At 39.2% G+C, this 13,496-nt stretch overlaps 1 protein-coding gene across 2 annotated transcripts in view; it reads right to left on the bottom strand.

The window, feature by feature from the left end:
- Nucleotides 1–13,496, bottom strand: part of DMTN (dematin actin binding protein) — a 168,259-nt gene that overhangs the window by 36,984 nt on the left and 117,779 nt on the right. Inside the window, exons 12-16 of one of the 2 annotated variants that reach the window (XM_053717953.1) lie at nucleotides 9,794–9,831; nucleotides 6,830–6,878; nucleotides 6,420–6,427; nucleotides 6,263–6,328; nucleotides 6,006–6,086 (exon numbers count right to left, since the gene is read on the bottom strand). In XM_053717953.1, coding sequence (XP_053573928.1) covers nucleotides 6,006–6,086; nucleotides 6,263–6,328; nucleotides 6,420–6,427; nucleotides 6,830–6,878; nucleotides 9,794–9,831 — 242 coding nt within the window. Of the gene's footprint in view, nucleotides 1–6,005; nucleotides 6,087–6,262; nucleotides 6,428–6,829; nucleotides 6,879–9,793; nucleotides 9,832–13,496 lie in introns of both variants that reach the window. The other variant, XR_008402885.1, reaches the window with a different exon arrangement.

The raw sequence follows: 13,496 nt of genomic DNA, 5'->3' as shown, positions 1-13,496 counted from the left end.
CAGAACATTGTGAGGGTACATCGGATATGGCTAATAAAGCGTCAGAGGGCTCAGCGTTTGTTCTCACACCAGACCTACTGCGCTTCCCCTGCAACCCAGGCAGCTTAGATAAAACCTCTGTGAGGGTAGTATTCATAACTGCGGCCATATCTTGCAGGGTGAAAGAATTAGACCCACTAGAAGTATTAGGCGTCGCTTGTGCGGGCGTTAATGGTTGTGACACTTGGGGAGAATTAGATGGCATAACCTGATTCCCTTCTGACTGAGAATCATCCTGCAACATTTAGTAGCTAAAATATGTTCTTTGCAATTTATTGACCTTTCAGTGCATGAGGGACACATTCTAAGTGGGGGTTCCACAATGGCTTCTAAACATATTGAACATTGACTTTCCTCAATGTCAGACATGTTGAACAGGCTAGTAATGACTACAAACAAGCTTGAAAAACACTTTATTTAGTGAAAAAACAACAATCTTAAAAAACGGTACTGCGCCTTTAAGAGAAAAAAAAAGCATACACGTTCTGCAAAACTGCTTTAAAATACACCAAACTTTCCAAATTTTTGATAGCAGACTCAATGTGTGTAGTAAAGTTTGCCCCACAAGAAATTAAAACATTTAACCCTTTAATGTGCAAACCGGATTGAAATAAGGCCTAAATCCGGAAAAACACCCCCAGCACCTCGCCACCGCCTACCTGCCCTCAGGGATTGTAAATATGGGGTTAAAGCTTCGACTTGGCCCAAAACATCCACAAGGGCCCTCAGGAGTTAGAGCTTGCTGCTTGCTGAGTGAAAACAACTGCGCATCTGAGGCGCGAAAATAGGCCTCGCCCATCTCACTCGATGTCTCTACAGCCTCAAAGAACCGCACCAGAGCCGTTTTAAACTAGCCATGTGGGTTCTGAGACCCAAAAAATAAGCCAAGTGTACCCTCAATAAAGTTGCCCAAAAAACGTTATTGCCCACAAAACGTTAAAAGCACTCCCAGTTACAAAACGTTTGCCCACAAACATTCAAAAACTCAGTGTCAACCATTTTTTAATTAGCCCCTTATTGCAAGCTTAGTAATGCCCTTCTATAGTTCTTAGGATTACTGTTTACCCTTACCCTCATGGGGATACTGTCAGCCTTTCTGAAATACACAGGCTCTCCAGAAAAAATGACTAAACATACCACACTGCTATATAGCATGAAAACGTTCCACACACTGAAGTTTCCTGCACCCCTCAGCCTCTGTGGGAACTGTACTGGATCTTAGTGACAAATGCTAAGATCATCATCCTCCAGGCAGAAGTCTTCATCCATCTGCTGCCTGAGAGTAAATAGTACACACCGGTACCATTTAAAACAAAAAACTCTTGCTTGAAGAAATTAAAAACTAATATTTGATCACCTCTTTCACTTTACCCTTCCTAGTACTTAGAGTAGGCAAAGAGAATGACTGGGGGTGGAGCTAAGGGAGGAGCTATATAGACAGCTCTGCTGTGGTGCTCTTTGCCACTTCCTGTTAGCAGGAGGATAATATCCCACAAGTAAAGGATGAATCCGTGGACTCGCCGTACCTTATAGAAGAAAAGACATTTCAGGGAGAAAAATAGGTCCGGGTACCTAAAAGTTCAGGCAAACTTTACCCTAGAACTAAACACCCCAACTGGCCAAAAGGCCAGAAGCAAGGGTATGGATGCATATCAAGAAAAAACAGATAACGAGAGAACACGAGTGTGACAGACCCTGTGGTCAGAACTAAAAGAATTGACCTTGTGTAGCTTTGAGAAGCTGTTTTCTAAAAGACAGGTTTGCTGGCCTCAGCTATTGTGTGCTATAATTACGTTTAAGTAATAAACATTCCATTGTTTAATCACATCTAGAGAGCAGACGCCTCAGTGATAAGAAAAGCCAAGTGTGTGTCTTGTGTTTAAGTTGTTATCAGCTTGAGCAAGGTATTCTATTGTATCATGTCAGAGGGCGTGTTCCCTCCATCTAATGTACAACATTCTTTCAACCCCCCATCTGGGGTCAAACCTGTATAAATACTAGGCATCTAGCCTTTAATAAATGTCATTCTGTTTTAAACCTGAAAACTGGCTGGGTTGTGAATTTCTTATTCCCTGTTCAGGACATTGTTCCCTGGTGTTAACCCTTGGTATCCTGTTGGTACCATAACAACGAGAGTCCTGACCAAAGGAAGGAACCACCCCTAGCTAAAGTCCAACGCTCCAAGGAGCAAGGCTAGAAGTCGTATGAGATACTTCTCTGAGCCTCAGGACAACCAAGGGATGCCTCGAGGTCAAAAAAATCCTACTAGCAGGACTAGTTTCCCTAACACCTCTGCACAAGCAGAGGACACAAGAAAGAGAAGACCCTAAGCCTACCCAGCAACGGAAAACCCGAGCTAAACAAAGTCCGCACAGGGAACAACCATCACCCGGAAACACAGATCCCAAAAAAGGAGATCCACTCACCAGGAGTCAAGGGAAGAAAACCCAAAGGTCACTTATAACTCAGACAGACCGTACACGTCAAGAGTAAAAGCTGTGTCTAGATACACTATAAACAGCTTACGCGAACACCTGCAAGGTGTCAAGAGCTGCAACTGGTTTCAAACTGCAAACCTTCCGCATGCTAGACAGCTATCCTGTACGAGCTTATGGATCAAGCCCAATAGGACAAATCCAGAGGCCTAAAAATGAAGGCCAAACTGCTCAAAAGCGGTAAGGGGCATTAAGCCCTCCCACCCTCCACCACAAGGGGGAGGAAAACTCTAAGTTCCGATGAAATCAGAAGTCAGAGTGACGCAGCGGAAAAATTCCCCTGCCCGGTCATCTATGATTGAAGGCTATAAGGACTGAAACAATCCTTTCCACCTCACGGACCCACAGGTCCTCTCAAATGCTTAGTTGAACATGAAAAAACGATGACAACCCGAGCACTCTGCGCTTCTACCGAACCAGCCGCACAGAACAGCGCCACGTGTCTGAACATCCGCAAGGCCGAAAAGAACCCAACAGGACCAGCCTGCACCTGGGGCCCCAACCGGCAATCGGCGTAAATTCTCCCTCGTAGGGGAAAAACAGAAAACAGACATTTATAACATAGGACTAACATGTCCAAAACAACTTCCGAAGAAGTAATAAAGAGTATCAATCCCAGAAAGTTCCTGAAGGAAACAAAAAACAAATAAAAGACATCCTATCGGATATAAATAAAATATAAGGCAACCCGGAGGTTAACTCCCAAAAAGACACAGGCCTACCCGCAGGACCAGCCAAACGGAGCTCTATCTTACAAAACTGGGAAAGATCTCACATCCCCACATGTCTAATGAGGTGCACCATTCGAATTATCAGACTGAAAATCCCCAAACTGTTAACGATAGGGTCATTCAATAACTGAAAAACATGTCTGAGCAACATGCGAAGGCGCGCAATCCTATAATGAAAGGCACAACACTCAGGGACAGATACACCCGCGGGGAACTGTAGAGGCCCTCCCCAAGTCGCAAGACTCGGGACAAAAGGGCACAAGCACATTCTTAAATAAATGTCTGGACTCTGCAGATGAACGATCGCCAACATTATGTGAAAGCGAAAACGTGCTGCAACCTCCGGGGGAAACACGCCACCCCGCATGGAGAAACCATAAACTGGGTTATCTGCATGTGCAGAAATATGATTCGGTAGGGACCTCACCTCTCGGAGGACAGGACCCCCAGAGGCAGATGGCTCAGCAGTCCCTTGATTCCCCGATCCCGAGGAACCAGGCACTCTGAAATGGCATACGGAACAAAACTGGTTGACAGGAGTCAACAAGGCCACTCCGGATTCATCCCCAGACACAGAATCTGAAATCAAAATAGTCTCAGTATCAGAATCCTCCGTAACTGAATCTGAAATTAACACAGTCTCAGCATCAGAATCCTCCATAACTGGATAGAGGATATTTAAATATGGACTAAATTAGTAAAAACAAAAACGGCACCTGACACCCCCAATGGCTGGGGCACTCACCAGCTCCATTGACCAGACCCCTGCAGACTAGAAAATTTCCTTTGCCACGCGGTTGGGAATGCGGAAATGGAAAAACGTAACCACGCCCGAATCCAAGGTGAACCATACAGTCCAAAAAAAGCACGCCCAACTAAAAGGCCACGTCACTTCCAAAGGCCTGAATGTTCCAACCATGAGCCCAGTAAACAGCGCACATAAGCAGGTTGAATCACATAACAAACATTATTATAAACCCCCCTTTTCAATAACCCCCCTCAGGAGATATTAACCCCCGATTCCAAGATACTAAAAGAGACTCACTGAGACCCTTAAGTATTTGACCCGCAAGGTGGTAGCCTTTCGGGAAACATTCACATTACAGTACATTGACGATTAAAGTAAAATGAAACGATCTTACTGGAATCTACGCTGTGGAACAGGAACACGGCCCTTCAAGTGTGATGGATAGTAGCATCACCTCCGCCATGGACTTGAGAGAAGAAAGCAGGCAGCGAAACGAAGTTTGACAACGCTGATTGCTTGAGGAGCTGTTAATATGAGTCAGGATGGTTTCGCAGAAAGAAACGCCCTGCATCTCCGGACTCTAACTTTCATCCAAGCCTTCACTGAGAGACTGACAGGACTACTTAAAACTCCAGTCCCATGCCAAAGTGTACTACCCTTCATTAGAGACAAAAACAAAAATTAAAAATTCTGACACTTCTCTGCCATCCTCCTGGGACGAAAGGCAAAGAATGACTGGAGGATGAGGGGAGTGGGAGGAGTATTTGAGCCTTTGGCTGGGTTGTCTTTGCCTCCTCCTCGTGGCCAGGTTCTTATTTCCCAAAAGTAATGAATGCAGCTGTGGACTCTTTCCATGGGTTTCATGTCCCTTTAAATAAATAACCTGCTTGCAAAAAGGCCCTTCTATAAAAGGACTCTAACTTCCTATCTAAAGGATCTTTAAAAGAAGTATAATCTTCCAGAGGAATAGTAGTACGCTTAGCCAGAGTAGAAATGGCCCCATCCACTTTAGTCTCCCAAAACTCAATATTAGAAGTAGGTAAGGGATACATTTTCTTAAACTTTGCAATAAGGATTAAAAGGAATACCTGGCTTAGACCATTCCAGAGAAACTATTTCAGAAACAGCACCAGGGAAAGAAAAACCTTAAGAGTTTTAACCAAAGGCTTAAAGATATAATCTAAACATTTAGTAGATTTATTCTCAGCTACCTTAGGATATTTAACCCTTAAAGTAAGCAAAACCTCCATTACAAGAGAACGAACATGTTCAACATTAAACAAAAAAGATGGTGATTTTGGCTCCTAGCGGTGAGGAATCTATTGGCGCTCTACAAATAACTGATATAAAAATAATGATCAGAGGAAGACTCCTGATAAGCAGAAAAAAACTCTCCTTCTGAGAACTCATCAGAAACATTAACAATAACATTAGCCTCAAAAGGTTTAGAACTAGTAGAAGGCAAATAAAAAAACTAGTTTACCAGTGAGGTGGGAGGTGTTTTATAGAGCTCTTGGGATTTTGGAATATTTGCCTCCCAGGAGTAATGGATCGTGGACTCTCACCACCGGTATGAAAGAAATATGGGGACTATGCTTGAAAATTACTGTAATTTTTAAAGGTTCATACAATTGTTTTGTTAGCTTTTGAATTAAAACTTGAAATCCTGCACTTAAATCACTGTAATGTCCTTTTAAGACAGGTAGAAATGGAAAATAAGGTAGTAAAATAAAATTAGGCTATAAAGAAAACATTTACAGAGAAATGAAAGTGAACGTCTATAATGCACTTTCATGGGATAGTGTCTAGTATACAGAGATATTTATAAAGTGATAAGTAGAGTAAAATGAAGGTGTCAGAAAAGAAAACAAGGAATCAGCTGAATAAAAAAGAATTACTGGAACAAAATAAAAAATTGAAATCATCAAAAATCCACATTACTCTCCTTGCAGATAAAATACAATAATCCACATGTGATCTTCTGTTACTCACTTCCAGTTGAGTTCTGTCCACTCCGGGTGGAAGTTTCTGACGACCTCTGTTTGTGACTATCAGCATCTCATAAGGAAAGATCTGCAAGAGTGCAGTAGAATAATAAAATCATTAGCTGGGGAGAAGGAAGTGTGTTTGTGTACTGTTTCCCTATGAGATCATCAGATTGTTAATGGTGGAGCAAATTCTTTAAGATGAGTGGTTATAATTATTTAAAGGGGTAGTTTAGTGTCACGACTTGTCTAAAGGTTACACACCTTCTGCTCCAGAATGCTGGGGAGAGAATTGCCCCGATCCATCCTTGTTCTCTGACCTTCCCCATTCTGTATAAGATAAAGACACAATTCTATTGGATGTATGCGTCCTAGCGGTAGGTACCCTCTGGCTGATAACCATTCCTGTTAGTGTGCTTACCTGGAACCCTGAGGGAGAAGAAAGAAAGAATGAGATAAAGGGTTCTGACGTTTTAAGCTAAATAAAACCTTAGATCTGCAGAGTACTGGGGGGGGGGGGGGGGGGGGGGGTTTATTCCAAATGTTAATTCTGGAACTGTCAGAGATACATTTCACACTGTAGTTTTCCTTGTTCCTTTCTGAGTTTTACTTATTTTTCAGTCTATTTATCTGTCTTTCATTATTATTTTAATAAAGACTGCACATTATTTTATTTTTTAATTCAGTCTATTGTTTATGGATTGTGACACATTCAATACTAGTAATTATTAAGTATTCAGGACATTAAAGGGTTAATATCAAAATCAGAAGTCTATTCACCCTTTCCCTGCCAGCGCATCATTCTATTACACTCTACCAGAAACATCTTACCTGCACCTTCAATCTGCCGATCTGAAACTGGGAACTCTGCCGACTGAAGCTTGTAAAGAAAAAGAAAGAATAATTGATACATGTATATTATTAATCAAGATTTCAAGAACAGTGTATATACAGCTTGTGAGTGTGTGTGTATAAATATGTATACAGCTTGTGAGTGTGTGTGTATAAATATGTATACAGCTTGTGAGTGTGTGTGTATAAATATATATACAGCTTGTGAGTGTGTGTGTATAAATATATATACAGCTTGTGAGTGTGTGTGTGTATAAATATGTATACAGCTTGTGAGTGTGTGTGTATAAATATATATACAGCTTGTGAGTGTGTGTGTATATAAATATATATACAGCTTGTGAGTGTGTGTGTATAAATATATATACAGCTTGTGAGTGTGTGTGTGTATAAATATATATACAGCTTGTGAGTGTGTGTGTGTATAAATATATATACAGCTTGTGAGTGTGTGTGTATAAATATATATACAGCTTGTGAGTGTGTGTGTATAAATATGTATACAGCTTGTGAGTGTGTGTGTATAAATATGTATACAGCTTGTGAGTGTGTGTGTATAAATATGTATACAGCTTGTGAGTGTGTGTGTATAAATATATATACAGCTTGTGAGTGTGTGTGTATAAATATATATACAGCTTGTGAGTGTGTGTGTGTATAAATATGTATACAGCTTGTGAGTGTGTGTGTATAAATATATATACAGCTTGTGAGTGTGTGTGTATATAAATATATATACAGCTTGTGAGTGTGTGTGTATAAATATATATACAGCTTGTGAGTGTGTGTGTATAAATATATATACAGCTTGTGAGTGTGTGTGTGTATAAATATATATACAGCTTGTGAGTGTGTGTGTGTATAAATATATATACAGCTTGTGAGTGTGTGTGTATAAATATATATACAGCTTGTGAGTGTGTGTGTATAAATATATATACAGCTTGTGAGTGTGTGTGTATAAATATATATACAGCTTGTGAGTGTGTGTGTATAAATATATATACAGCTTGTGAGTGTGTGTGTGTATAAATATATATACAGCTTGTGAGTGTGTGTGTGTATAAATATATATACAGCTTGTGAGTGTGTGTGTATAAATATATATACAGCTTGTGAGTGTGTGTGTATAAATATATATACAGCTTGTGAGTGTGTGTATATAAATATATATACAGCTTGTGAGTGTGTGTGTATAAATATATATACAGCTTGTGAGTGTGTGTGTATAAATATATATACAGCTTGTGAGTGTGTGTGTGTATAAATATATATACAGCTTGTGAGTGTGTGTGTATAAATATATATACAGCTTGTGAGTGTGTGTGTATAAATATATATACAGCTTGTGAGTGTGTGTATATAAATATATATACAGCTTGTGAGTGTGTGTGTATAAATATATATACAGCTTGTGAGTGTGTGTGTATAAATATATATACAGCTTGTGAGTGTGTGTGTGTGTATAAATATATATACAGCTTGTGAGTGTGTGTGTATATAAATATATATACAGCTTGTGAGTGTGTGTGTATAAATATATATACAGCTTGTGAGTGTGTGTATATAAATATATATACAGCTTGTGAGTGTGTGTGTATAAATATATATACAGCTTGTGAGTGTGTGTGTATAAATATATATACAGTACAGCAACAGATCTTCCTAATATTAGAAAGAAAACATCTGCACTTAAAGGACTTTAGTCAACTCCTTTTAAAATAAAAGGCTTTAACTAAAGTTCTGTAGTACAGATATTTTCTTTATAACATTCGGAAGAGCTGTAGCTGTATGAATGTTCCACACTGCACAGCTGCATCTGTCACAGATGGAGTGCTGATTTTATAAGGTTACACGCATATAAATTGATGTGTGTGTAATAAAGGATATCTATAAAAAAAATGTCTTGACTCCACGTGCGTGAGCACAATGTTATCTATATGGCACACATGAAATAACACCCTATAGCTGTTAAAAACTGTCAAATGCAGTCAGATAAGAGGCGGCCTTCAAAGGCTTAGAAATTAGCATATGTAGCCAGGTTTGGCTTTCAACAAAGAATACCAAGAGGACAAAGCAAATTTGATATATACTATATATATATATATATAAAAGTAATTTTGAAAGTTGTTTAAAATGGCATACCCCATCTTAATCATGAAAGTTTAATTTTGACTAGACTGTCCCTTTAAATAAATAAACAGATAGAGAAAAACACATCTATGAATAGACACCACCAACCAATAATGTGAAATCAAAATATTGTGACATAGACAGTTCCAGTAAATAAGGTAAAATACATAAATGAACGCCAATAATATACTAAACTACCAAGACGCCACAATTAATTAAAAAGACGAACAGAGCAGATTTTTTTTTCTGAGCATAAAGGGACATGAAACCCAACATTTTTATCTAACGATTCAGATAGAAAATACAATTTTAAACAACATTTCAATTTACTTCTATCATCTAATTTGCTTCCTTCTTTAGTTATCCTTTGTTAAAGAAATAGCAATGCACATGGGTGAGCAAATCAAATGAGACATCTATGTGCAGCCACCAATCATCAGCTACTGAGACTATTTAGATATGCTTGTCAACAAAATATATCAAGAGTATGAAGCAAATTACATAATAGAAGTAAATTGGAAAGTTATTTAAAATTACATTCTCTTTCTAAATTATGAAATAACATTTTTGGGTTTCATGTTCCTTTAATAAAACCATAATAGTCATCCTTATGACCTCTTTGATATCAGTATTCAAATGTTTAGCTAAACAATCACATTCACCAACAATAGTGAATACTGTATAGTTATTTTGGCTTAAATATATTTATTTTTACAAATATTGTAATAATATAGAATATATTATGAATAAATGAAGTGGTGACTTTTATTCTAGTATACAGATATAATATACATAGCTAATGTCACATACCCTTGTTAAGCTGCTTCGGCTAAAGACAGAATATGTTGCTGTGGAAAGAAAAAAATAAAGGAGGTAAGGAAGAAAATGTGTTATAGTATTAGAAATGTTAGAGAATGCGCAGAAAGTGGAGTTCTTTCCAATGTAATCAGCAGTATTAGAATGCAGTTAAAGCAGAACACTCTGCTTCTCTCCACAAGACTCTCCCCTAGTTTTGAAAGCATCAAGCACTCCCTAAAGACTCTTCTGTTCAGGGATGCTTACAACCTACACACTAACCTTTCTTAATACCAGTTCCTCTCCTTCATTGCTGTCCACCATGAACCCCCTTAGAATGTAAGCCTAAGAACCCAACTGCTTGCAGATCACCTTCACAAGAGCCGACTACAACAGTGCGACTCTAGGCAGAGCCCTCTACCCATTTGATCCCTATAATTGCTACCTTGGATACCGCCTATGTTTATAGCGCTGCAGAATCTGTTGGCGCTCTACAAATAACCGATAGTAAAAAAAAAAAAAAAAAAGCTAAAAAATATTACATTAACACCAGTCTAACTAAGGGCCTGATGGCACGGAGAGAAATATCGCAACATTTTGTGGTGCCTTTTTTTTTTAACATTATATTACAACTCACGTGTCTTTTCTTCACATCTAGTACCTTTCATATTGCTAGATTATGAGTGGTGTGCTAACTGTTGCCATGACTGATAAGGGGTTTAATGCAGCTATTTGCATGCGTCGGATGTAGCAAGTGTATTACAAGTTGAAAGTAAACGCTTTCACTTGAGCGCAATAGAATTTAACGTGCATCGGAATAGTGCGTCTTCAGAGCTCTGGTGAATTGTTACACTAGTCAAATAAGTGGGAAAAAAACTTCAAAAATAAATTTAAAAGTATCATTACAGTCATAATAGCACTGTCTGATAAAAATCATTTAAAAAAAAAAAGACATAAAAAAGTTATAAGGGCTCAAAGATATGAGGTCTCAGACACATAAAAACACATGTGTGTGTATATATATATATATATATATATATATATATATATATATATATATATATATATATATAGGGACTGGAGCCTTTTGCATTTAAGTAGCTGAAAACATGTAAAATCATATTTATGCAATATTCATATTTAATAAAGTGTTTAACTGTGTATTTACTGGAAATATTTCACATTTCAATGTTATTAGTATATATATATATATATATATATATATATATATATATATATATAAATAAAAAAAACAACCCCAATTCAGAAAAAGTTGGGACAGTACGGAAAATGCAAAAAAACTAACAAAAAGGGGTCAATCTACTAAGTGTCTGGTGGACATGATTTGCTGTAGCGTATCATGTCCACCAGACATCGCTAAATGCTGACAGCATAAGCTGTCTGCCCTTAACATTGCACAAGCATTTATTGTAAAATGCTTGTGCAATGCCGCCCCCTGCACATTCTCGGTCAATCGGCTGCTAGCAGGGGGTGTCAATCATCCTGATCGTATCGGGATGATTGCAGTCTGCCACCTAAAGGTGGCGGACAAATTAAAGGGACATAATACTCATAGGCTAAATCACTTGAAACTAATGCAGTATAACTCTAAAAAGCTGACAGGAAAATATCACCTGAGCATCTCTATGTAAAAAAGGAAGATATTTTACCTCACAATCTCCTCAGCAGAGTAAGTTCTGTGTAAACAGTTATACTCAGCTGCTGCTCAGCTGCAGGTTAAAAAAGAAAGAAAAAAAACAGAATTTATGTTTACCTGATAAATTACTTTCTCCAACGGTGTGTCCGGTCCACGGCGTCATCCTTACTTGTGGGATATTCTCCTCCCCAACAGGAAATGGCAAAGAGCCCAGCAAAGCTGGTCACATGATCCCTCCTAGGCTCCGCCTTCCCCAGTCATTCGACCGACGTAAAGGAGGAATATTTGCATAGGAGAAATCATATGATACCGTGGTGACTGTAGTTAAAGAAAATAAATTATCAGACCTGATTAAAAAACCAGGGCGGGCCGTGGACCGGACACACCGTTGGAGAAAGTAATTTATCAGGTAAACATAAATTCTGTTTTCTCCAACATAGGTGTGTCCGGTCCACGGCGTCATCCTTACTTGTGGGAACCAATACCAAAGCTTTAGGACACGGATGAAGGGAGGGAGCAAATCAGGTCACCTAGATGGAAGGCACCACGGCTTGCAAAACCTTTCTCCCAAAAATAGCCTCAGAAGAAGCAAAAGTATCAAATTTGTAAAATTTAGTAAAAGTGTGCAGTGAAGACCAAGTCGCTGCCTTACATATCTGATCAACAGAAGCCTCGTTCTTGAAGGCCCATGTGGAAGCCACAGCCCTAGTAGAATGAGCTGTGATTCTTTCAGGAGGCTGCCGTCCGGCAGTCTCGTAAGCCAATCTGATGATGCTTTTAATCCAAAAAGAGAGAGAGGTAGAAGTTGCTTTTTGACCTCTCCTTTTACCAGAATAAACAACAAACAAAGAAGATGTTTGTCTAAAATCCTTTGTAGCATCTAAATAGAATTTTAGAGCACGAACTACATCCAAATTGTGCAACAAACGTTCCTTCTTTGAAACTGGATTCGGACACAAAGAAGGCACGACTATCTCCTGGTTAATGTTTTTGTTAGAAACAACTTTCGGAAGAAAACCAGGTTTAGTACGTAAAACCACCTTATCTGCATGGAACACCAGATAAGGAGGAGAACACTGCAGAGCAGATAATTCTGAAACTCTTCTAGCAGAAGAAATTGCAACCAAAAACAAAACTTTCCAAGATAATAACTTAATATCAACGGAATGTAAGGGTTCAAACGGAACCCCCTGAAGAACTGAAAGAACTAAATTGAGACTCCGAGGAGTCAAATGTTTGTAAACAGGCTTGATTCTAACCAGAGCCTGAACAAAGGCTTGAACATCTGGCACAGCTGCCAGCTTTTTGTGAAGTAACACAGACAAGGCAGAAATCTGTCCCTTCAAAGAACTTGCAGATAATCCTTTCTCCAAACCTTCTTGAAGAAAGGATAGAATCTTAGGAATTTTTACCTTGTCCCAAGGGAATCCTTTAGATTCACACCAACAGATATATTTTTTCCATATTTTGTGGTAGATTTTTCTAGTTACAGGCTTTCTGGCCTGAACAAGAGTATCAATGACAGAATCTGAGAACCCTCGCTTTGATAAGATCAAGCGTTCAATCTCCAAGCAGTCAGTTGGAGTGAGACCAGATTCGGATGTTCGAACGGACCTTGAACAAGAAGGTCTCGTCTCAAAGGTAGCTTCCATGGTGGAGCCGATGACATATTCACCAGGTCTGCATACCAAGTCCTGCGTGGCCACGCAGGAGCTATCAAGATCACCGATGCCCTCTCCTGATTGATCCTGGCTACCAGCCTGGGGATGAGAGGAAACGGCGGGAATACATAAGCTAGTTTGAAGGTCCAAGGTGCTACTAGTGCATCTACTAGAGTCGCCTTGGGATCCCTGGATCTGGACCCGTAGCAAGGAACCTTGAAGTTCTGACGAGAGGCCATCAGATCCATGTCTGGAATGCCCCACAATTGAGTAATTTGGGCAAAGATTTCCGGATGGAGTTCCCACTCCCCCGGATGAAATGTCTGACGACTCAGAAAATCCGCTTCCCAATTTTCCACTCCTGGGATGTGGATTGCAGACAAGTGGCAGGAGTGAGTCT

This window comes from Bombina bombina, chromosome 6 (genome assembly GCF_027579735.1).
Source record: "Bombina bombina isolate aBomBom1 chromosome 6, aBomBom1.pri, whole genome shotgun sequence".
NCBI lineage: Eukaryota > Metazoa > Chordata > Amphibia > Anura > Bombinatoridae > Bombina > Bombina bombina.
Note: the sequence above shows the minus strand (reverse complement) of the source record. Positions and strands in the feature narration are given on the sequence as shown.